The sequence below is a fragment of the Schistocerca piceifrons genome, chromosome 2, assembly GCF_021461385.2.
Source record: "Schistocerca piceifrons isolate TAMUIC-IGC-003096 chromosome 2, iqSchPice1.1, whole genome shotgun sequence".
NCBI lineage: Eukaryota > Metazoa > Arthropoda > Insecta > Orthoptera > Acrididae > Schistocerca > Schistocerca piceifrons.
Window position 1 is genome coordinate 470,888,457 of NC_060139.1, and position 27,050 is coordinate 470,915,506.

At 39.3% G+C, this 27,050-nt stretch overlaps 1 protein-coding gene across 2 annotated transcripts in view; it reads left to right on the forward strand.

Annotated features, from left to right (window-relative positions):
* The window catches only part of LOC124776543 (dolichyl-diphosphooligosaccharide--protein glycosyltransferase subunit STT3A), a 114,696-nt gene that overhangs the window by 27,221 nt on the left and 60,425 nt on the right, over nt 1-27,050 (forward strand). For both annotated transcript variants that reach the window (XM_047251573.1, XM_047251574.1), the window contains 3 exons: nt 8,073-8,163; nt 17,057-17,163; nt 17,412-17,603. In XM_047251573.1, coding sequence (XP_047107529.1) covers nt 8,073-8,163; nt 17,057-17,163; nt 17,412-17,603 — 390 coding nt within the window. The remainder of the gene's footprint in view (nt 1-8,072; nt 8,164-17,056; nt 17,164-17,411; nt 17,604-27,050) is intronic.

Consider the following 27,050-nt stretch of genomic DNA (forward strand, 5'->3'; position numbering starts at 1 on the left):
TATAAATTACATCTTTCCTCACAAAGTATTTGAGGTAGGAAATTGAACTTTTTACAGATTATTTATTGGAATATGGGCTACAACTTAACACAGGGATTTTACAAAATTTTAGTTTGGTTATTAAAGATGATTTTTTTTCAATTGTAATGAAAATTCGCAACATTTTTTTGCAATTTTTTATTCATATATTCAAAAATATACAGTTTTTTGGAAAAAGGCTGTGTTAAATTATGCAGAAGGTACTGTGTAACATTTACTGAAAGTTTGAAACAAATATGTTTGGAAGATCCTTAGAAAACGTGTAATTTGTATGAGAAAATAAAAGTTTTGGGAATCGAGCGACAAAGATTGGATTAACTTTTTAGTGCATTCCAGGTCCATCGGATGGAGTATCTTCATCCTCTGCAAACTCCTCCTCCAGCTTCCTCTTGTTCCTCCTCCTGTTTACTCTTGCTTGTATTTCTAGACTCTTTACAGCCCTGTCTGCAGCCCGAAGGCGTTCCTTGTCTAAAGCAAGCATCGCTCGTTGTTGTGTTCGTAGATTTTGCTACCATTTTCTTCAGTTGCAGTTACTGCAACACTGTTCCAAAAGGTGGTCATGTATGAACACTTATCACATTTCAGTTGTATTTCACTAGCAAGTCCTACGTGCTTTATTATGGAGAGTTCCAGACCAACTTCACTACAATGAATACATCTTACACAGTTTGAAAAAATTCCTTTGAGAACCGACATATCAAATATTTCATTCACATCCGATTCGCCCATAAAACATTCATAGTTTTCACTCATTGAACCAAGCTTCTTCTGTGAAGTATTTTCTTTCCCACTTTGACTGCTATGGGCAGGTGTACTTGAGAGGTTAGGTTCACTCACTTGGTTATCGTCTTTATTGTTTACAGTAATAACACATACCTTTGGCTTTCCAACATTTCTCCTTTTCTTAAAAGCCTTCAGAGGATTTCTAATACCTTTACTTTTACTCATTATTATACTTCAACAAAACAGAGACTCAAGAAACAGAATTAATTACGAATATTTTCGAAATAACGACAGAGTAAATAAACATGAAACAATCGACAGTCACACCAGCGATATATATTAAACCATCGCAGGTTAGCCACAACACATACTTTATCTCACATCACTAAAATGTACCTGATGAACACGGACGTTAATAATAATAACACCATTTGACAGCAGTTTAACAGCGCCACAGTGGGTCACGCCCATGTAGAACACATTTCAAAAAAAATTTAAAAATAGTTGTAGTCTTCGGAATTGAATAAATTATATATCTATAAAAAGGTAATAGTTTGCAGATTCAGAAAACGTAAAAAAGTAAAAATTGAACTTTTCATGATTTTGAGCCTTTCCGGAGCCCCTTAAGTGAGTTGTTGTATACTGGTATTATTGACTTAATACAATTTCAGATTATGTAGTTAAACTAAATACTGAGTACTTGTCAGTAACCAGGAAGAGTGAAGTCTTGTTAACCCACTTCTAAGTTGGGCATTGCTACATGTATCACGGATTCTTTTACGGGGTGATGTATTAGTATCTGTACTACACATTGAGCTTTTCAGTTGAATTGATTTTGTGCAAGATCTTACCTGTTAACTATTTCAGAATGGGGTACATATAGTATGTAAATTTGACTACAAGCACCATGGGTTATAGTGTAACATCTTCCATAAATGACCTGCTTGCTAGTTTGCTGTGGTGTTTGTGTACAAATGCTAGAGCGTTGCTAAGGGAAAGAATCTGCTGGTCATAGCCTATTTCTCTTAAACATCTTTTACAGCTTCACATAGTTTAATTTTCTAATTTCATCTTTCTGCATGCCTTAGTTTCATTTTAATTCTAATGCTTACAGTTCATCATTTGTTGGTAAGCAGTTGAATGATTTCTTCTGTACTCGTCAGAAGACATGATTTCTGATTTAATTGGCTTTAGTTCCAACACATTGCTTTTATTATTATTATTTTTTTTTTGTGTATGTTTGATCTGTTAAGGAATTGATCCTCCTTTTTTCATATTCTTATGAAGAATTGGTATCTTGGAGAGTAATAAAATCATTACTCAGTTATCAGAATGGGAGATGTAAGTATAATATTGTTAAACACAGCTGTAATGTTGCATCTTCTTTAGACCGTCTGCTTGCTGATTTGCTTTGATGGTTACGCAAAGATGCTACAGCATTGCTGAGATATAATCCACTTGTTTGTTGTTATTCAGACATAGTCTAGTACCTCTCATACAAAAATATTCTGCTGAGTAATGCATAACATCCTGTGGTTTTACCTTTTTCAAATTATTTTTTAAGATGTCTGCTCATACAATATCTGATTTCAGTTTTAGAGTTGAAGTATTATTATTATTATTATTATTATTATTATTATTATTATTATTATTATTGTTGTTGTTGTTTGCTTGTGTTGATTGAAAGACTACTTGTTATGTTTTAATTGTCATAACTATAGTGCACTGTCTGCTGCTTTTAATCAGTTTCACAATTTTATCTTTACTTGTTAGAAGACATGATTTCATATTTACTTTTCTTAAATCCCAACCCATTGCTTTCCCACTTTATTTATGATTGATTAAAAGAATTGAGGTAGAGTAATAACACTATTTTGGTGTCCCTATGTGCTCGCCCCCCGCAACCTACCGTCATCTTTGTCTCTCATTCTGTTTACAACAGGTGGGTCCCCCTCATGTTGGGGTCTGAGGGACATGCCCTTCCTTTACAACCGTACCCAACCTATTGTTTTTTTCCTTACCAAGGAAGGATCTATTAGTTTGGAAAGCTAGGATAGTTTTAGTTTTTGTACATGTGTATTGGCTGTTATGACATTTCTCCCGTAAGTAAGAACTGTTCAGTAATTCTCTCACACTCTTATAGATTTATAGTTTCCCCATAATTTTGTGTTTTAATGAAGTCTCTCTAGCTCTGAGATTAACCCGTCAAGCCAGTAGTCAAAGTATGTACTGAAGTGCTGACAATAGAAACCTAAAACCTCTAAAAGTAGTGAAATGTAGAATAAAGTTCGTTTGAGATCTGTGAATAATCTACAAGATATTGTTTAAAAAGGGGAGAGAGAGAGAGAGAGAGAGAGAGAGAGAGAGAGAGAGAGAGAGAGAGAGAGAGAGAGAGAGAGAACTAAAAACAAAAATGAGAACAAGAATACTTTTATTATAAAGCCTGCGGAAAGACAGAGGAGGAAACATTTGTAAATTTCAGGTTACTTTTCATGTCAAAATAGCTGGAATTTATGGAGTGTAGCTTCACCGCGTTGTAGGCAACCTCCAAAAATTGCTGTGCCTGAATGGCTCATAGCAAGATATTGCACTGAGAAGATCCTTCCCACGGAGAAGAAGAACAAGCCTACAAATAGGTGCACAGTGTACTGCAAGGGTAAACAAAAGGCAGCATTGTTTTGGAGCAGTGTCTGAGGTATAGGACTTTTGATTGTTTCAAGGTATATCCACTGTATGTTTTAATCATAATGAAGTTATGTAGTTAACAGTTCCTGAAAATTTCATAACTTCTATATAAATAATCCACACACTAGACCAGTTCTCTAAAATGCTGCATACCTGTACCAACTGACTGCGTGAACTACTAAAGGTGGAGCAGGCATGTGCACAGAAACTACCAACTTGAAGGGTTAATAATTCCTTTACTCATTGGTCACAATGGGAGGCATCTTCTTTAGACCATCTTCTTGTTAATTTGCTTATGCTTCAACACTTTCATTTACATGTTAAAAGATTTATTTTACTTGAAGTTAGACGGGGCAACATAGATTATTGAAGCATTCACTTTTTGATAATATCTTTTACTCAGCCTTGTGAACTGATAACCTGGCTAGGACGGAAACAATGTCATGTTTATGCTCTAGAAACAGGGAGGCAGCAACAGTGTACACTCGTGCATTCTTGCAGGTGGAGCACTACCACACGTTACATGTCTGTACGTCAATGCCTTGCATAGCACAACCAATAAATGTCGACGGGCACTTCTGTTTGATAACACTCTTCGGTCAATATCACTTTAACAAAATTAAAGTGCAGGATAATATACATAAATCCACATTTAATTTAAACCATTGGCCACTTTAATTCATGTGTCTTTTTTGTAAAATTGTAATGAAGTTTGCCTTTTATGAAACTTAGACTTGTTTGTTCATGGTAACTTGTTTGTTGAGGCACAATTTAAAAACAGATTTCACACTAAGAACAGTTTTTTCATAAATTCCGTAAATAGGGATTATATTATTCTCTGTGCATTATTAGATTTTGTTTATGTTCTTTCCTAAGATTATTTCCTCAACTTCATTTCAAGAAGATGACTGCAGTTTAGCACTACCAGACTGAAAATGTTCTCACACTTACACATAAGATTTACTCTACACGTTGACAGGCATGTTTCACAAATTCCGTCCCATGGGCTGAATAATAGACTAATGATTAGTCTCTGTAAAACCCATAATGATCATCATCATATACCAGATTGCTATGTTTGCTTTACTTACTCGAGTTTGAAAATTTGAAGCTAACGGTTGTTAAAATTCTTAACTTTGGCATCAAGATACAACATGTACAGAGATAAGACCTTTTCTGCACAAGAAATATGATTTTTTTTTTCTATAAATTCCTTTAAATCTTTCAGTTATGCGTAATTTAATGAACAACAAACAGCATCTTGAAATACTGGCACTGTTCCCCATAATACACACTAGACCAATTTTTCAAATCTGTACTCATAACCTGTGACCCAAATCTCTTGATAAGATTTCTGGAACTGATATCATATTTGTGGGACAGATGCAGTTAATGTTTAATAATTTTAGTAAAATTTCTTGCCCTGGTCCTTCTCAGCTTGTGGTGGAAGACTATGTTAGTTCTCTGCTCAAACTAGCAGTGAACCATACAATGCCCAGTATATTTGTTGTATCATCCACACTAACTGCGTAGGAAATACATAGTAATGTGTTGTCAACTTTCATCTGACCTGGTTACTGATGTGGAATCGGACATGGCACTATTTGGGACACCCTATCCTCTAACAGCATCACATTTGAGGCTTAGAGGGATGCCTCCCCATGATTATTTTGTTCTCCCTCTCAATACAATTATGCTTTGTGGTCTTTGTCTTCCCTCACTTTGTGAGGTGAGTCCATCTCAGCCTGGGACTGGATGACCTGTCCCTCCTTTCGAACTTTTCCCATTCTATTTCTCTTTCCTCCCTATGAAAGAACTTAACAGTTCAGAAATCTAGGATTCCCCCCCCTCCCCCCCCTTCTTTTATATGTGCTGTAGACAGTACTTTGAATTTCAACCCCCTGAAGGTAGATACCTCTGTTTCCTTGTAATTTGATCGTTTTTCAAAGTGGAGTTTCCTTTTGATACAATGAACCTGGATATTGTGTATGTGACACTTGACAGCAATTACCTTTCGGTAAACTATGTCAGAAGTATATTACGTAGGCATGGCTGACACTGGATGACTGTATTGTTAAATATTTGGAGATATTGTCAGGGCTAGACCCAGTACAAGTTATATGTTTAGCATATTAATTCACTAAAAGAATTAATACCATATGAAAGTATATTTCAAAATTTTGTGTGTGTGTGTGTGTGTGTGTGTGTGTGTGTGTGTGTGTGTGTGTGTGTGTGTGTCAGTCAGCCAGGTTGATTACCTCGTAGACCAAGAGGACTGTCTCGATACAGAAGTTGATCATCCACATTGCCAAAAGTTGTTCTGGAACCTTTGAAACAAAGCTTTGGCAACAGTTGTTGGTGTTTGTTAACTCCATATTTTCTTTTCTTCTTTTTTTTTTTTTTTTTACAAAAAAGAAAAGAATACTCCTTTTAAACTAAATCAGTACTAAGTACACATTGCATCATAACTACCATGTAGCATGAATACTGAATGTGCCTGCTAAGTTCATTCAAAAACAGAAAAGAGTAATTGTCTTATTATTTTTGTAAGCAGTCACCAGATGTATGTAATGCTCCTTCCATACACTTAGCTTTAAAGTTATCACAAGCTGAAAAACACTAATTGTTTTTTTATTATTGTGAGCTGCTTCTTATGCCATTTTTATCATGCACTATGAAGTGGTGTTTATTACTCCCATGTCAACATTAAAATTGGAATTACTCGTTAGTAATATCAGAGGAGCTTTCAGTAAGTAATACTCACAAAGTTTTTACAGCTATTAAAATACGTAGGAAAATGTCCGTGTAGGTGCTTCAGCTTTGATGTTTCTTCTGCGTGTTTACAAAGTATCGATCAGTTCGTACAGGTGGCTGGGCTGTAGTGAACCATCAAAATTGTGTATACCACAGAATTCATTAGAAACAACATGCTGTAATTGGTAATGTAAAAAGAGACCATGGGGAAGATTTGTGTGCCGTGTTTGGCACAGATGTAAATGAAAGAAGTACTGTTGAGCGATGCATAAAAAGAATTGAAGCACCAGGAATTGCAGAAACTGAGCTTCATGATAGGCTACCTTTAGGCCATTCCGTCACAGCAACTGCTCCCATCATGTTAACTGCATAGATGGCAATACTGTGCAGACTGGCTTATTAAAACTGTACAATTGGCACTACAATTATTGGTGAGCATTGAAATTATGCCTGCAACATGTGAGACTCTTGTTTGGTGGAAAATCCAGGGTGGAATAGCGACAATATTATGAAAAATGATAGATTGCTACTCACTGTATAGAGGAGAGTTTGAGTCACAGACAAGCACAACAAAAATACTCACACAGATCCCACAATTCAAGTAAAAGTCAGTTCATCGGAACTCTTGGAGAAGTTTGAGGTTGCAGGAGAGGCTTTTCTGTCATAGATCATTACAGGTGACTCAACATGCGTGCATCATTTTGAGCCGAACACAAAAAGGCATTCGCTGGAGTGGCACCACTCTCAATCACTGGAAAAAAATAAAGAAGAAGAATAATTTTGAGGTAACTCCCTCTACTGGTAATGAAATGATGACAGAATGTGGGGTATTGACAGTGTCATTCTTAGCAATGTATTTCCATAAGGGTTAACTGTTAACACAGAGGCATATGTGAAGACTCTGAACAAACTTGAGAACTGTTTCAAATGTGTTCATTCAGAGAAGAATAAAAAAGAACTATTACTCCAACAACACAATGCATGCCCACATACAAGTATCGCCAATTTGCATTGGACATCATTGCCTTATCCACCCTGTAGTCCAGACCTGGCACCCTCGAACTTCCCTAGATGGGATATACGTTGAAAATAAGAGCATGATTCGTGCAGTGAAAACATTGTTACAAGCACTGGACTAGAGGTTTTACCAACAGGCATTACATGGTCTTCCACAATGCTGGTGTAAGCCACATAATGTGGTGGGGACTATGTAGAAAAATAATATATATGAAAGAAATGTTGCTTGTGTACAAATTCTAAGAATAGATAGGTTCTGAGGGGGAAAAAAATGTGGGACGTTATTTATTGAAGAACCCTCATTTTTTAAGTAAATTTTCCTCACATTATATGTATTTGAAAAATATAATAATGTGTGAAAAGGAAAGTTGCTACTCATCATATAAGAGAGATGCTGAGTCACAGTTAGGCACAACAAAAAGACTATCACAAATAATAGCTTTCGGCCAGTAGGGCCTTAGTCAAAATTAGAAGACACACACACTCACGCAAATGCAACTCACACACACATGACTGCAGTCACAGGCAACTGAGGCCACACTGTTTTATATTGTTACATTCCATCCCAGATTTTCCATTGTTTGATATATTTGAAAAAGTTGTGAAGTCACTCACAAAACTCATGTTGTCAGCACTGTTGTTGAGAAACTTGATCACATTAACATTTGTTGTTTTGTAGACATAGTTTTGTTTAATTCAGTTTTTTAGGGGTGACACTGGCAGGTATCTCATAGAAAAGATATGGGTACTATGAGAATAACCATTTCCAGAATTGTGGTGATTTATTCATTTTCTCCCTCTTTCCTTTCCTCCTTTTCTGTGTCATTTTAGTCATTTCAGGCTTATTTTTACAGGATTCTGCGTCTGGATTGGTGGCTGCAGCCATGATTTCTATTGTACCTGGCTATATCTCAAGGTCTGTTGCTGGATCATATGATAATGAAGGTTTGTGTAGTGATATTTTTAAAATATTTCAAATTATAATATTGAAACATTTGCATGTAAGGGGAAACATTCCACGTGGGAAAAATATATCTAAAAACAAAGATGATGTGACTTACCAAACAAAAGCGCTGGCGGGTTGATAGACACACAAACAAACATAAACATACACACAAAATTCTAGCTTGTGCAACCATCGGCTGCTTCGTCAGGAAAGAGGGAAGGAGAGGGAAAGAAGAAAGGATGTGGGTTTTAAGGGAGAGGGTAAGGGGTCATTCCAATCCCGGGAGCGGAAAGACTTACCTTAGGGGGGAAAAAAGGGCAGGTATACACTCGCATACACACACATACCCATCCGCACATACACAGACACAAGCAGACATTTGTAAAGGCAAAGAGTTTGGGCAGAGATGTCAGTCGAGGCGGAAGTACATAGGCAAAGATGTTGTTGAATGACAGGTGAGGTATGAGCGGCGGCAACTTGAAATTAGCGGAGGTTGAGGCCTGGCGGGTAACGAGAAGAGAGGATATACTGAAGGGCAAGTTCCCATCTCCGGAGTTCTGACAGGTTGGTGTTAGTGGGAAGTATCCAGATAACCCGGACGGTGTAACACTGTGCCAAGATGTGCTGGCCGTGCACCAAGGCATGTTTAGCCACAGGGTGATCCTTATTAGCAACAAACACTGTCTGCCTGTGTCCATTCATGCGAATGGACAGTTTGTTGCTGGTCATTCCCACATAGAAAGCTTCACAGTGTAGGCAGGTCAGTTGGTAAATCACGTGGGTGCTTTCACACGTGGCTCTGCCTTTGATCGTGTACACCTTCCGGGTTACAGGACTGGAATAGGTGGTGGTGGGAGGGTGCATGGGACAGGTTTTACACCAGGGGCGGTTACAAGGGTAGGAGCCAGAGGGTAGGGGAGGTGGTTTGGGGATTTCATAGGGATGAACTCAGAGGTTACGAAGGTTAGGTGGATGGCGGAAAGACACTCTTGGTGGAGTGGGGAGGGTTTTGTGAAGGATGGATCTCATTTCAGGGCAGGATTTGAGGAAGTCGTATCCCTGCTGGAGAGTCACATTCAGAGTCTGATCCAGTCCCGGAAAGTGTCCTGTCACAAGTGGGGCACTTTTGGGGTTCTTCTGTGGGAGGTTCTAGGTTTGAGGGGATGAGGAAGTGGCTCTGGTTATTTGCTTCTGTACCAGGTCGGGAGGGTAGTTGCGGGATGCGAAAGCTGTTTTCAGGTTGTTGGTGTAATGGTTCAGGGCTTCCGGACTGGAGCAGGTTCGTTTGCCACCAAGACCTAGGCTGTAGGGAAGGGACCGTTTGGTGTGGAATGGGTGGCAGCTGTCATAATGGAGGTACTGTTGTTTGTTGGCGAGTTTGATGTGGACGGATGTGTGAAGCTGGCCATTGGACAGGTGGAGGTCAACGTCAAGGAAAGTGGCATGGGATTTGGAGTAGGACCAGGCGAATCTGATGGAACCAAAGGAGTTGAGGTTGGAGAGGAAATTCAGGAGTTCTTCTTCACTGTGGGTCCAGATCATGAAGATGTCATCAATAAATCTGTACCAAACTTTGGGTTGGCAGGCTTGGGTAACCAAGAAGGCTTCCTCTAAGCGACCCATAAATAGGTTGGCGTACGAGGGGGCCATCCTGGCACCCATGGCTGTTCCCTTTAGTTGTTGGTATGTCTGGCCTTCGAAAGTGAAGAAGTTGTGGGTCAGGATGAAGCTGGCTAAGGTAATGAGGAAAGAGGTTTTAGGTAGGGTGGCAGGTGATCGGTGTGAAAGGAAGTGCTCCATCGCAGCGAGGCCCTGGACGTGCGGAATATTTGTGTATAGGGAAGTGGCATCAATGGTTACAAGGATGGTTTCCGGGGGTAACACATTGGGTAAGGATTCCAGGCGTTCGAGAAAGTGGTTGGTATCTTTGATGAAGGATGGGAGATTGCATGTAATGGGTTGAAGGTGTTGATCTACGTAGGCAGAGATACGTTCTGTGGGGGCTTGGTAACCAGCTACAATGGGGCGGCCGGGATGATTGGGTTTGTGAATTTTTGGAAGAAGGTAGATGGTAGGTGTGTGGGGTGTCGGTGGGGTCAGGAGGTTGATGGAGTCAGGTGAAAGGTTTTGTAGGGGGCCTAAGGTTCTGAGGATTCCTTGAAGCTCCGCCTGGACATCAGGAATGGGATTACCTTGACAAACTTTGTAAGTAGTGTTGTCTGAATGCTGACGCAGTCCCTCAGCCACATACTCCCGACGATCAAGTACCACGGTCGTGGAACCCTTGTCCGCCGGAAGAATTACGATGGATCGGTCAGCCTTCAGATCACGGATAGCCTGGGCTTCAGCAGTGGTGATGTTGGGAGTAGGATTAAGGTTTTTTAAGAAGGATTGAGAGGCAAGGCTGGAAGTCAGAAATTCCTGGAAGGTTTGGAGAGGGTGATTTTGAGGAAGAGGAGGTGAGTCTCGCTGTGACGGAGGACGGAAATGTTCCAGGCAGGGTTCAATTTGGATAGTGTCTTGGGGAGTTGGATCATTAGGAGTAGGATTAGGATCATTTTTCTTCGTGGCAAAAAACATTTTGTTTATCACAACAATTAAGTAAGATAGTATTTAATAAATATACCTAACCAAGTAGAAACTAAAGGAATCAAAGGCATGGAAATTTGTAGCTATAATCTCATCCCAAGCTTTGGACCATAAAAATAAAGACCTAAAATAATTTTAGTTCTCACCAAGAGTCAGCAACTTCGGCATTGCTGCAACACCCCAACACCCCTTTTATGGTAGTATTTCTTTATTTATTTTCTCAATTATTTTCTCTGTTGCTTTTTAATTGCAATGTCCCCTCTCACCAACTCTCTTCTTCTTTCTTCTCAGTTCTTAATTGGTCTATTTGTTTAATTTCACTATTCTGTTTCTCTTAATCTCTCTTCATGTTTCAGTCTGCCCTAGCATCTGTGGACTAAAGCTGACCCAATGTTTTCCACTGTATTATATCTGATATCCTGCACTTCTTGTCGTTTCAACATGAGGGCCTTTCGATCTGTAGTCTGATATCTACCCCTTCTTTCTAATGTTTCCCAACCCACACATCTTTTCTACTCTGGGAAGAAACTAGCAATTCAAAAGGTAGCACAGTATTTCCAATTTTATGTGTGAATGTCTAAGGTGAGACTAATGTGCAAGAAAAGGAAACAGCGGTACTGGCTGTTTGTGCAAAAGGGTGCACATGATATTTGTCTGTTCTGAGCACTTATTGCCCTGTTGAAATATTATGTTTGGATCTTCCTTAACAAGGGGCAATATCTAGGTTCTAAAAACACCCTGCTGCTGTGCCTGTTGTTCAGATTACCATGGTTCTATGTTGAATCCAAACAACAATACTTGGCATTTGTTCACTATGCAACTCAACAACGATGGCCGCCAGATTGCGGCTGCCATACTAGCACGTAACATGTATACAGTAATCACTGAAAGATTGGCTGACTTGCAAAAGCTCTACAATTTGCCTTTCTGCATGTCAACATTAATGTGTCAACCACAGTCTGAGGCATTTCTAGTTCCAGACAATGGAAGATGATACAATACTGTGTGTTCTATTAGTGCAATCCACAATAATCAACACTAAAAAGTAAAACCATTTATAAACATACATACTAGATGACAATTATTCAATGTATTGGTCACACTGTGTGATCTAGTACCTGCTTCTCTTCATGTATTACCCTCTTCTAGCCACTGGTGTCACAAAAACATCATTGCCACAGCAGTGTGCCCATACAAGCCAAAATGTGGTGGCATGATACACCCTTTTACCTGAGATGATCACTTTGTCTCACAATCACTGACATACTGATACTGGACCCCCTGACATTAGCAGGGAACACTAGCATTTCACTGGCTGAGTTACCTTTAATATTCATCTTACCACATAGTTAATGAATGAGACTTCTGAGCTCAGGTGTAATACATCTCTCTCCAATCCTTATCACCTATTGTCAGTACACTAAGTGAAATGTACCCTGTGCTTTTGCTTTCATTCACGCAATTATTTTCAGGTATTACCATTTTTTTAAAAAATGGTTAGTGTTATATATTTGTTGGAGCAGTGTGAGGATGTAGTAGAAATGCCAAGAAAGGAAATTGTTAAGTGGCTAATTCTGGTGGTTACTATCCATGTACAAAATTATTAAAAAAAGTTCATATTATATGTTACTTGTTGAAAATGTTATCCTTGTTTTATTCCATGTATTGTACATCGTTTTTCATTCTTCCAAATATGGAGGCAAATGATAAAAGTACATTTGTCACAGATTATTACGAGAGCTACAGTGTGCATAGTTTTAAAGCTTCCTGGAAGATCAAAATGATATACCAGTCTAGGACTTGAATTTGGAACCTCACCTTTCACAGGCAGTACCCTGAATTGTCTATCCAGGTATGACTTGTGTCCTCACAACTTCAATTCTGCCAGAACCCCTTGCCTACTTTTTAGATTCAACAGAAAATTTCCTGTGAACCTCACTGCACTAGCATTCTCGAATAAAAGAATACAAGCCACAGCCTAAGGGTTGTTACTGGAATCAGTCTGTAATCTGTCAGGAAGTGTCAGACCAGTGCACAGGCTATTGTGTAACTAAAAGGCAAAGTTTGGTGTTTGGATATAAGCCCATCACATAGTTTAACCTGCCAACTTTTTTTCAAATATAGAGGGAATCCATGATAGCTGGAAATGTGGCTATTATACAACATACAGGGTGATTCAGGAGGAATAGCACATAATTTTTGAGGTGATGCTACACATGAACATAAACAGAAAAAGTCCTATGAACATATGTCCAATTTTCGATTGTTACAGAACTGGAGCAGGTTAGAGTTCACATGTCCATGGACAATTATGAAGGCAAGTGTGAGTATTACTTACCAAAATGCTATGTAGGCACTGTGGTGAACAGAATATTGGCGGAACAGGTGACTGATCCATTCTACAGGATGTGTTCAAAAAATTCCCCCTCAATGCACTTGTCATCCTAATTGGAGGATACGTTGTGTTGCACATCAGTCATCGTCTTAGTGAGCTTAATGTCGGTGACGCAAACAATAAGTTCTTCACATGTGTCCACCTTGGTAGTGTACACATTCCTGTTTAACCAACCACATAAATAGGAGTCTAATGGGATTAGACTGGGTGATCTGGCAGTCCAGTTAACTGGTCCGCCATGGCCAATGCACTGTTAAGGAAATGTGTTGTTCAGATTCTAGGATACTTGTCTGGTACAGTGAATCTGTAATCCATCATGTTGCAGGTACATTTGCCATTCCTGCTCTAATTTCACGTCTTCCAAAAGTGGAAATAGGTCTTCTATTAAGAAATGTGTGTATGTTGCGGCTGTCATACAATTGGCAGCAACAAAGGCCATATCAACAAGTCATCAATTATACCACACCAGATGTTCACTGAGAAACTAACTTGGAATCTTGTTTCCCTAGTGTCAAGTGGATTCTCTACCCTTGTATGACAATTGTGGGTGTTTGTGACACCATTGGGTGTAAGTGTAGCCACATAGTGTATTGTATAACGTCTGTGTGTACAGCTAACCAGTCACAAAATTGTCTGCTTACTGAGTCATCTGGATGCAGATGTTGCATGGACTGCACATGAAATTGGTACAAGCTCTCAAATGTAATGTACGCCAATTTGCTTTTCTGAAATATCAAGCTGACGGCTAATGTACAGTGTACTGATGATAGGACTCCATTGTACCATTACAATAACGTTTTCCCTGTGCTCAACTGACTGGGTAGCCTCATTTTTCCAACATCACGTGTATAGTGGGTACCACTCCAGATTCACATAATGTTTGAAAAACTTTGGGAAATATCCTGGCACAGTGGGTGTGTCAATCAGGGAAACTCTGTCACAGCTGCACTGCAATTACAGAACCTGTACAAAAACATGTCTGTGTACCCTGCATGGGTGAATGTATGTGGCATGTTGGTTTTCATGGACACAATGTATTTGCTCAATTAAACAACACTTGAGCATGACATGCACATAGCCTCATGACTGCTCACTGATTCAATTCCTGATTGATTGTGCAATGGGTATGCTTCCAGCTGTCGCCTCAGTGTGACATCACATTGCTGCCATCTGTTGGTGGAACCCTCACACCTCTTGTAGGATGGATCAGTCATCTGTACCACCATTATTCTGTCCACCACTGCACCTACACAGCACTTTAGTAAGTAATATTCACACTTGTCTTCATATTCACTCATGAATGTGTATAGTCTTCAAACCCCCCAGTTCTATAATGATAAAAATTCAGACACATGTTCATAAGCCTTTCACATATAGAATCAGCTCACAAATTATGTGACATGCCTCGTGAATCACACTGTGTGTGTGTGTGTGTGTGTGTGTGTGTGTGTGTGTGTGTGTGTGTGTGTGAATAGTGATGAAAAAATAGGTAACATAAAATCTGCATTTTGTTGAGAGCCTGTCACATCTTGTACAAGAATCTTGTAGTCTAGTTGTGTATACTTGCCTTATATACACATGTAATGTCAGTCAGAAAATTTATGTTGGTTTAGTTACATTAACAATTTTGTTTTTTGTTGAAACAAATTATTTTATAATTATTTGGCATAAATACCAGCACAGCTGCTTAGACATCTGTGCATTAGTTGTACTGTAATATTCTTCTGGAGCATGGACCTCTTAGCTAATGATTTGTCAATTATGAAAGTTGCTGATGTAAGTGTAACATTTTTATCATAGTTGCACGAAGATCTATTTGATGTACTGTTTGCATCTTCTTTAGACCATCTGCATGCTAATTTGCTTTGTGGTTACGCAAAGATGCTAAAGTATTGCTGAGGTCAAATCCGCTTGTTTGTTGTTATTCAGATATAGCCTAGCACCTCTCATACACAAGTGCCATTGCTGAGTAGTGCAAAATTTTCTTTATAGCTATGGGCTTATTTATTTTTTTGTTGTATGCTTTCAATGTCCGATTTTACTTTTAACTGGTAAATCATTTGTATTGGCTGTAAGAAAAGTTTGTATTTTGAAAACTAGGACACTTGCTATTGGTGGAACAAACAAATTCATACAAGTGTGATACAGGTACATGATATATTCTTATGTCACAGTGTTTTTGGGCAACTGTGAGATCCTACCTATCCATCCAACACCATAAATCCTTAGTCTGATATGTCCCATGGATAATTGCATGATCTAGATGTATGGCAAGGACAGCTTCTGCTCTTCCATTCAGAACCAAACCACTTAGTCTGAGAGAGAAAAGAAAACATAAACTCTGATTTGAAAAATGTATGTTTGACATTTTAATATGATGAATGGAGTAGTTTTCTATCCATACTTGTTTGCAGTATTATCAATATTGTACTGTAAGAGATTTGCTGACATATTAAATGTTTGGATTGTTCTTTGGTGTAAAGTCTGATGCTGTTGTGGAAACTGCAGTATTTAAGTGATGCAGCTGCTAGTCATATTCAGATGTAATGGAAATTAATGTGTCAATGGTGATCCAGTTCATATGCTCGCTTGTGAAGCTGTACAGTATGTATGTATCTTGACTTTTTTTTTTTTTTTTTTTGTTCAATAACCAGTATTTTGAACTAAGTGATGATTTTATTGGTAGTTCTGTGTATGTTTCACTACTCATATGGAATAAAATTCAGAACTTCCTTTTATGGATGTCATGGCTCATAGAAAAGATAATGTCCTCTTAAGTCACAATGTGTGTCACAAATCAAAAAATTTTGTACTTTATTTGTGAGCCACTTTCTGTCATAAGTCTTATCAATACAGTCGTGAAGTACGGACACCTGTTGAGCTGTATAGGTATCATGTGCATTTGCGAGCTGCTCTTAGCCTTGTCTGCTCTGTGTTTTTTCAAAATGGGTATTCTGAGAAGCAGCAAAAAGATATGGAAAATTCAGTTAGCATCATTTTCCTGTTTTATGATAGTTGTGTGTGGTACTCATGATTGGAAGGATTTTCAAGAAACACTCAATTAAATCTGTCTTCCGTCTCCAGCATGAGCACAAAGAATACTGTGTTCCATGAAAGCCGACCTCGGCTTAAATAGCCAAGAAATTTTCAAGATCCCATGTTGGTGTGGCATATAATAAATTGAGCAAACATGTCACTCAAAAATCTTTTAATGCTCACGAGGGTCTAGATAGGAGACATGGCCTTGAACTACAGAGATCCCAAGCTCCATTTCGGCTTCTGAGAAGTAGGGTTCATAAACATTTGGTAAACTACTTAATCAGTATATAGTGAGCAAAATAATATTACCAGCAATGGCTGTGCTAAGATATCAGCAGCTGTAGGGAAATTAATCTGGCAAGAACACCCTAATGAGAGCATGAAACGAGGCCAGGTAGATGAGGACCAACTTACAAGAGGACATACACTGAAGTCATGGCTTTAGGCAGAGCTGCCTACAGTGCGTGTTCTGTGGCCTACTTTTTTCGGCAGGTGACAGTTGAGGGCTTCTTCTTGGGTGATGATGATGAGGTCCCTTCCCTTCCCCTGGTGTGTGTAGTGTTCTAGCCAGCAATTCCACATATTGGATCACCACTACAGCTTCCTCAAGTCGCATTATAAGATTACGGATGAGAACTATTCAATCATCTTATGCTTATCAATATTATTGTGTGTGTGTGTGTGTGTGTGTGTGTGTGTGTGTGTGAAAGAGAGAGAGAGAGAGGGAGGGAGGGGGGGGGGGGGGGAGAAATAGAAGATTGTAGGTACAATATACCTAACACATTTAACAGCTTTTGCACACCATTGTTTTTTATTTCAATATTGGTAGTGCCTTATGGATATTGTTCAGTCAGATTTATGTTACACAGGCATTGCCATTTTCTGTATGCTGTTGACGTACTACATGTGGATTAAAGCTGTAAAAACGGGAACAATACTGTGGGCAACATTAACGGCGTTAGCTTACTTTTATATGGTAAGTATAGCACTCGCTAACTTTGATCACCATAGTAAAGAATGAGCATATATTTTGTGTTGTGTTATCTCAAGAAAAATGAATTGCATGAGTAATATTCTTAGTGTTTCCTGATTTTTGCTTGCAAATATTTTGTGAATTACTGTCTGAATTTCTTAAGTGTGAACAATAACTTAAATATGTGTGATGATGTCAGGATTTCATAGTTTTATCAGTCTTTACTCAAAATGCACTTTTTTTACCCTTAGGTGTCATCTTGGGGTGGTTATGTGTTCCTCATCAATCTTATACCACTCCATGTCCTTACTCTGATGGCCACGGGACGCTTTTCTCATAGGATCTATGTGGCCTACAGCACACTTTACTGTGTGGGCACAATACTGTCAATGCAGATTAGTTTTGTTGGTTTCCAGCCAGTGCAGAGTTCAGAACATATGTTGGTAAGTTGCTGCAGTATTAGCCTTTTTACATTGTAGTTAATTGTGAAATTTGGTTCCAGTGGGGTGTAGACTATTACTAAACGTTTTGGTGGCACACAGTAGCAGAGTTAATCAGCTATAAACCACCTAAATTGGGTGCTTTGTGTACGAGGCAAATCAGATGAGAACAGGTGTTTGAAAGGGGACATCATGGCCTTTGTATGATCATTAGCCATCATGATGAAATAAGGCAAGACGAGGCTGAAAGTTGCTGTGTTTTAATAAATACTCTTGTTCAGAAATGTCTTAAGCGCTAAAGTGCAACTGAAGTTCTATGTCATTTACTTTGTCAGTTATGTAGAGATATTTATATTGGTAGATTGTAGTATCTTTTAAATAATCCTAAGAAAGTATGTAAATATATTGAAAGTATGGCGTGTTAATGTCCTTTCATCACAGTTAGAAAACTGAAACCATTACAGAAAGTGTCAGCACTAATTGCACTTTCAATCGCTTTAGAACTTATGATCAACCTGGAAATATTTGGTATATAAAGGATTTAGTTCAGGATTAGCACTGGTGGAGTATGGGGATCATGTAGGTTAAGCAGGAAATGCATACTAATAGCCTTAGTCTAGTTATCTGCATATGTCTATTATTTTCCCAACATACACACATATAAGCATGTGGTCAAGACCCTGACTGTTCTCTAACTTAAAACAGGCAAGGATGTCATGGGTGCCACTGACAACTCAACTGGCAACTTTGATCCTGGGCCAACTTTTATTTGCTGCCAGTGACCTCACATGGCACCATAATTACTTACGTGAGCACTTACAGATCAATTTTTTGGAAGGACCTTTGATTCCAGAATGTATCAGCTTGTAATTTTCCAGTTTCAGAGTCTATAACTACCTTTATTGAAATTCATTGAAAGTTTAAGAGGGAGAAGTTTTTGACAAAAAATGTTAAAAATCTAACACTAGTTATGCATGTCGAAGATCTATCTATAAAGAGTGTCCGAAGAGAAATGGTCAGTATTAAGGATGACAGCAACAATCATTTGAATGAAAGAAACATCATATGGACACTGCTAAATTCCAAATGTTTCCCAAAATGGAACACACTTAAAATACATTTTATTTATTTTCTGTATTATTTAATACATTGTCTAGTTTAAACATGTATTAGTACGCATGTACAAGAGTACAAGAGTTACATTTTGGACATGCTGTATGTGAAATGGTTAAGAGTTCTCTACATGTAATGTACGCTGTACATGAGTTCGTGGCTGGGACACTGGTACATGCATAAAGTCTCTGTGTGCTGTTAGTAATACTACACTGCACCATTTCAACAATATGTTGCTGTTTCTGCACAGGTTGTTGAACTATATGTTCTGGAGAAAATGGGAGCTTGAAAGAATATCTGCTTCACACAATGTGCTGAAAACTATGGTAAAATATCTCCAATCATGGATTCAATGTGTTTGAAAGCACTGATGGTATTTGTGAGCAGCAGCACAGAAGCCGTAAACATACACCGTATCTGTGTCTGCTTCATTAGTGTAAATGTGTGGCATTCTAGCCAGGCCGAGTACAAACACAGTTAACCAATGTTTTCTAGGATACACTCTCAGTCCCTCACACTAATTTGCTCACAACATGTTATGGACAACTGCGCCTTCAGTGGGCCAGTTTGATGGCAGAAAGGCATCCTGAGCAATGAGGTTGAAAGGGACAAGATAGGTTATGCTAGAATAAACAAAGAGGTTGGATGGGCAGGACACAAACATACACGCCACTAGCCCAAAAACAAATGCGCATTAAATGTGTTCTACCTCGGAAACCATTTGGAATAGGGCATATGTCCATATGAAGTTTTTCTGCTTCAGATGAGTGTTCCTGTCCTGTTATATCTCCAAATATTGGCCGTTCCTCCTGGGAAACCCTGTATATCGTGGCATAGTTAAGAGATACCACCAAATGCCTGGACATCAACTGTCATGTGCTGTTCGCATTGTTTTGCAGTTTCAAAAGTGTTCTGGTAATTGATTGCTTCCAGGAATGTATCACTATTAATACTGCTGTCTTTCTTACCAATCTCACCTGTTCATTAGGCAGAGAATGGTGACACACACATCCTCATAAGAACTGTGTGCCCCCGCCTTGACAGTGTTGTGTCTCTCAGTATATAGCGACTGGGAGAGAGATAATGTGGATTTTCCAGAGCTGCAGTAATTGTCAATGTCATTGAGCCACACCAAAAATTGTTTGTTCAGAAATGTGTGCAGGCATAGATGCATGCGTGTTAAGAATGTTGTGGCAATTCTGGAACATTGAATAAATGTAATTCCTTTTAGTTTTGGTGTGTGGCTCAGTATTTACCTTTTCTCCCCAATGATGCACAACAGTGATGACGTGGCTGCAGCAGTTGTTCTCGTTTATGTTGACTCTGTCTCCCAAAAGCACTATTTAAAAACGCAAGTCCTCATCCAATTGGGAGAAGGAAATTGGGACATAGCTCAGTAGTAGAATTAAAACTTATGACTTTTGCATATTATAACTTTTATTTAACACAGTACTGAGACAGCGCTGTTACAGATGTCTTTCTCGCACCATCTCAAGAGACCGACAGACACAAAGATCAGTGAAATAAACAAATGAGGTACATAAAAAGCTTGCTATTTTAACCATCAATTTTCAGTTAACTTACTGAGAGGATCATATCTTTGTGCGATATCTTTGCCACATAGGGAGGACACATATTTATTTATATGTGTAGGTCATTTAAAGAACCTTAACCCTGTCCAAAAAGGCCTTGGAAGGCCCAACAGCACCGACTGGCCGCCATGTCATCCTCAGCCCACAGGTGTCAATGGATGTGGATATGGAGGGGCATGTAGTCAGCACACTGCTCTCCTGGCTGTATGTCAGTTTACGAAAACGGAGCTTCTACTCCTCAATCCAGTAGCTCCTCAGTTTGCCTCACAAGGGCTGAGTGCACCCCACTTGCCAGTAGCTGTCGGCAGACCGGATGGTCACTCATCCAAGTGCTAGCCCAGCCCGACACACTTAACATTGGTGATCTGATGGGAACTGGTGTTAATACTGCAGCAAGGCTGTTGGCATTTAAAGAATCCACACAACTAGAAAGTATGTAAGTACTGGCTGTTACCAACAGCTGTACTCACATATTGGTAGCTTCGTTACAATGAGTGATGGTGAGAAAATTAAATAGCGTTAAACTGACAAAAGAAGATAAACAATTCATAGTTCAGTGCAGCGCAAATTTTATAATATTTCTAGGTGCAATAATGAAGCTGCCCTCACATGTTTGTTCCGATAAGTGTAGCTTGTGATATGCCCCCTCCTCCTCCTCCCCCCAAGTGCCCCAACAAATGGTGATGTGGCACACACAGCATCGCCACCAAGCAGTGCATGCGCATCTATACCTTGTGCTATTGAAGCAATTGTACATCATTCAACAGATTATAATAATTTTTAACGTGGTTTATGTTCAGTCAGCTAGCAGCTACAGCAGTTAGTTCACCACTAGCATAATACCTGGCATTTTACTGTACTTGGAAATGACTTTAAAGTATAATCTACCCAAAGGATTTTTTAAAAGTAAGATTGGTGAGCATGTAAAAAAAAAATGTTGACTTGGATCATTGTTTGAGAGATGTAAATTAGTTGTTTTCATAAGATCTGCTCTCATGTAATTGCTGTTCTAATTCCTTTTTTAAAAAAATTGTCCTACAAAAACATTTTTTCAACCTAGTTTTCTGTTTAGCTGCATGTTTTTACACAGTAATTTAAGTTTGTTCAGTGAGGTTCCAGTATTCTTGTGCCTCTCTGATAACTATTTCCTATGAATATTTGAAATAACTGTGCTACAGCCCTATTGTTTTTGTTGAAGGTATTTGTCACTAACCAACTAATTCATTAAGAAGTGAAGGTGAAGTAATTGACAAATGTGGCAGAAGTATTCTATTGAGCAGTGCCAGCTGTAGAAATATAATGAATTGTTCTTGGAAATTTTTACCTATGTCTAGAAATGTATTACGGCAATCAGATGGAAGTAGCAGTTATGTCTCTACCTGTCAAGGCCATCAGTTGTTTTCACGAGAACAACTTTGTTATTTTGTTTTTGTGGTGAATGTGACTTCCTGTGCTTTGGTTGGAATGGTAGTTTTGATTAGTGTAGTTTGTATCTTATAAGGACAAAAATTAAATCAAATTGCTTTGTAACTATAAATGGAAAAATTTATTCTCATTTCAACATTATTACCACACTTTATTTTCGTCAATAAACAGGATGCTTTGCGCTTTTAACATTTTCTGTTTGTAGTGTGACATAATTTTATTAATACTAATTTGACCTTTTATACATACAGTTGCTTGAGAAAGATGATTACACTTATTAATTATGTGGAAGTCCATAAATCCCTCTCAAGTGAAAGTTGTTATAAAGCTAAATTTTTATGCTTTGCATGTACAAAGCACTTACTTAGTGCACCTAACTTAGTAGGCAGTGTGCTCTGAGTGTGTGCAAAAGAATCAATGAGGGAAGATCTCCTTGTTTCCTGTTAATAGAAAACTAGGTTGAACATTTCTCATACAGTTGTTTAGAATTGTTAGAATTTGCAAACTTTAACAATAGGTAGTATTGAACGGGTAAAATTAGTGTTATTTGAAAAGCTTAAGACTGCCTGAAGACAGGTGGATTGTTAAATGCATCTCTCGAAATTTTCATTTAATATATGCTTAATTTCAGCTATAGGGATTTTTCCTTTTTTGTGATATTCTGATTTTCTACATCTCAATATCGAGCTGATGTTTCCAATAACCTAGTAGTTGTCTCAGATTCATGGTAAGAAAATCTAATTTTGTGCATACCCTGTATACTAATAATTTCATTATTAATCATGTCATTTTTGTGAGAAAGGGTATCTTACATTTTTAAAGCTGTGGGAGTTTTCTAATAATATTTTTTGTGCTTTATAATTTCAAAGCACTCTCTCCATGCAGCCTCAGTTAGTATGCAGGGTGCTTTGAGTGTGTGCAAAAGGATTTGTGAGTAAAGATCTCCTTGTTTCCTGCTCATAGAAAATAAGGTTGAACATTCCTCATACAATTATTTGAAATTATTAAAATTTCCAAACAATTATTGAAGACACTTATTTTATGTCATTCTAAGAGCTTATGACTGCCTGAAAACAGGTGGATAGTTGTTAATTGAATCTTATTTCTCAATTTTCATTTAACACATACTGTAAGTTTTATGAGCCCAGTTCTTACTTTTAGCTAAAAAAGTTCTTTGCCTTTTTGTAAATGTGGTTTTTTTCAGCTCCTTGCATTTATTTAAAAGGAACCCTCTAGTCATTATAAAGATACAATTTCCTATAGCCTAATAATTGATCCAGTTATGTAGAGATGGTTTCAACTTGTCACTGAAGTCATGTTACAATGATGACACTATCTCAAAATATTTATTACTGGTGCCTTTGTATTGCTTTCTTAATACTGTTACACTGCATTTGCATGGCTGAGGTTAGCCCCACATATTAATTCTTTGTAAATTATCGTGAATGCCATGACAGAGATCTTATGAGAGACCACGTTAAATAGCAGTAAAAAAAAATAATAAAATAAAATAATAATAATAATAATAATAATAATAATAATAATAATGCCTCTCGCAACCTGGTTCCATTGTGTCAGTTCACACTTCTTTGTTCTCCACATCCATGCTACAGGAGTAGGCAGCAGAAGCTAACAATGATTCCATGTTAGCGTATTATAAATTAATGAACCAACTTCCTCTTTCAAAACTAAAGACAGTACTGTGAAAGGGATGTAGCCAGACAACAGACATGCCACAGCAGGGATGACCATTACTTTTGTTACACTTCTAGCATGTTGGACTTCAGAGAAAGCAGTATATGTTGTGTCCCCCTCTAACATAAAAGAAATGCTTATGTCTTCAGAAGAGAACCTAAATAAATTTTATGTCTACAGAACAACGCAATTTTATACGCAAGGCATATGTCAAAATTTGAAGATAGTGACAGGTTTCTTTCCTACCTGTTCTGTCCATCATTACTTTCTCCACCAGGAGAATTGTTAAAACCTAGTGTCATTATACACCAAAGTTATAAAAGCGAGTATTTACCAACCTCTTCCCCACTTTGTTTCATACTTTATCCTTTCATTCTTTGCAATCAGAAAACTCCTGTGCCTAGAAAATGAGTTGATTGATTCTTTTTAATCATGGTATCTGCTCCTGTCTTCGTTGAAGTCATCCTGCTAGAATCCCCCCCCCCCCCCCTCCGCCCCGGTGGCTTGCCACTCTTCGGCGGGTTCGTGCTTGGCTACCACGGGGCCCCAGCCTTTGCAGCATCTTTTCCCTTCCATGCTGCATGTCTATCCTCTTGCTAGGGTATTATTGGGAATGTTCTGCATTGTCTGTGTGCTAACATAAGAACAGTCTCACAGCTGTTTCTTGTTTTCTTTTTCTTTCTTTGTTTCCCTTCTCCTCTCTTCTGCTTCGACATTTGAGGTTTCTCTTTTTCTTCTTCCTCCCTGTGCGCTCCTGAAGGACGGCCCAAATGCCTGACGTGTAACGTGACTGGGTAACACGTAATTCCCAGCCCTTTGTCGATAGGTAGGGTTCACACATACTCCCTGGTACAGGCCAGGCCCAGGGACGGGTGATTGCCTGAGCTGTAACCTTCCCAAATTGCCGATTGGCCCCTCTGTCGGGTGTTCTGGACGTGTGACCTGAGGTGTGAACAATCACCTAAGGCTGGTGCGCTCCCTTGTGATGGGAGTCTCCAGTTCAAAGGGACGCGCTATCGGAGACGCTGGCAATCATGTGGGATTTTCTCGCAATGGGCCCATCATCTTCCCAGTCAACATCTACGAAATTTAAACATAATGAAGCTAACTATTCAAAGACCTTTCCCACTGCCCTACGGTTCCTTGTGCTCTCATGTACTGAAGATGGCCAGTCCTTCGCCACGGTAAATCCGTTTATTATTCAGAAAGGTGTGGATGCAATTGCCGCCCTATGAAATCCTGCTCTCGTTTACGGAATGACACTTTGCTTTTGGAGACTACTTCTGACTCTCAGATAGAGTGGTGCTTCCGTCCAGGATCAAAGCAGGCTATGAAATTATCACAGTCCAACGGTGCAACAAGCCATCAAACTCTCACCTCAAAAGGCGAAACCACCAGCTACACAACCGGTAGGCTGGAAAGGACAGGAGGAGGACTCCCATGAAGAGTTCCTACGTCCCTCCAGCCAAACAACACCCAAGTCTTCCTCTGCTAACCGGAAAGGCTCCAAGAAGTCCACCAAAGGCCAACAGTCTTCTCCTTCACTGACTTGAAGATCATCTTCAATGGTGTAGCCACATGATACCTTAGCCTGGCTGGCCTCCGTGTTGCCGGTGTGCGCCACCAACCGCTTTTCAGCATTGGACTACACAGACCAACAGCATGCACAAGCTGATGCTTCTGTGGATCCCATGGAGCAGGATCTTCCTGCTTCTGTGCCCTGTGGCAGCGACTCTACACAGGCTGTCACTCAGCAGCCACTGAGATGAAACCCCTTCATTTTTTCCTCATCATGACTCTCCTCTAATGGAAGTTTCGTGGCCTTTGGTCCTGCAAAGCGAATTTACGGCTGCTTTTAGGATCACAGCGTCCTCTTGTACTGTGCCTCACAGCTGCTTTGAGCTTTCGCATTTATTCCCAGTTCGGTTTTACCATCCTCCTGAGGTCGGCATTCCATCTCACGGGGGGATCATGCTGCTCATATGGGACCTGCATAATCAACCCATTTCCCTGACTACCCATCTTGCAGCAGTTGCAGTTCTCCTTCTCCTTCCCCACCTGACTTTTTCCCTTTATACCATTTATGTCCCTCCCGTCATTCGATGTCATCAGGGCACACTTCCTTCAGCTTATTAGGCAGCTACCTCTCTCATTTTTGCTACTCAGTGACTTTAATGCGCATCATCCCCTTTGGGATTCTCCCTGGACCTGTCAGAGAGGTGCCCTCTTGGTTGATCTTCTTAACCAACTTACCCTCTTATACCTTAACACAGGAGCACCCACTTTCCTTTCCGACTCCTTGCACACCTATTCCCAATTGGACCTATCCTTCTGCACTGCACAACTTGTCCATCGTCTTGAGTGGTCCATTCTTTCTGACACCTACTTGAGTGTCCATTTCCTGTGTGCTGTTCATTCGCCGACTCCTACCCCACCTGACTACACACCCAAATGACAGCTTACTAAGGCTGACTGGCAGCTTTACTCCTTCCTGGCGACCTTCGAAGGACAAGATTTCCCCAATTGTGATGACCAGGTGGAATATCTCACAAACATTATTCTCACTGTTGCAGAATGTTCCATTCCTCGCACTTCCCCTTTACCTCATTGTGTCCTAGTCCCTTGGTGGACTGAGGCATGCCGCAAGGCAATTTGCGCACATGATATGTGCTGTCCACGGTTTTTTACTGTCATCCTGCGCTGGTGAACTGCATTCATTATAAACAGATGCATGCAAAGTGTTGTTGCATTCTTCGGGATAGCAAAAGAGCTAGCTGGATTTCATTCATTAGTTCTTTTAACAGTTCCACCCCTTCCTCTGTGTCCAGTCACTAGCTAATGAGACAGGAATTGAAACTGAGGATAGCAGAAATGCTTAACTCTATTTTCAGATCTCAGGAGAGTTGCCCCAATTTAATCCTTGTTCCACTGAAAAGGTGAATTAAATAAATATTAATGTCAGTGGTGTTGAGAAACAACTGTAATCATTGAAACTGAACAAAACTCCCTATCAGATGCTATTCTGAATTTGCCGTTGAGTTAGCCCCTCTTGTAACTATAATCTATTGTAGAGCCATCAGATAGAAAACTGTGCCCAGTTCTTGGAAAAAGGCACAGGTCACACACTTCTAGAAGAAGGGTAGTAGAAGTGATTCACAAAACAACCGTCCAATATCCTTGACACCGATTTGCTGTAGAATCTTAGAGCATATTCTGATCTCAAACAGAATTACCTCAGTGCTAACCAGCATGGATTTTGAAAACATCGATCATGTGAAATCCAACTCGCGTATTTCACTCATGATATAATGAAAGCTTTGGATCAAGGCAACCAGATAGATGCAGTACTTCTTGATTGCAAATGACATTTGACTCCGCACTGTCCCTATGCATATTGTCAAAAGGATGATTATATGGGGTATCAAGTGAAGTTAGTCATTGGACTGAGCACTTTTTGGTAGGGAAAACACAGTATGTTATCTTGGATGGAGAGTCATCGTCAGATGTAGAAGTAACTTTGGATGTGCCCCAGGGAAGTGTATTGGGACCCTTGCTGTTCATGTTGTATATTAATGATCTTGCAGATGATGTTAATTGTAAAATCAGGCCTCTTGCAGATGATGCA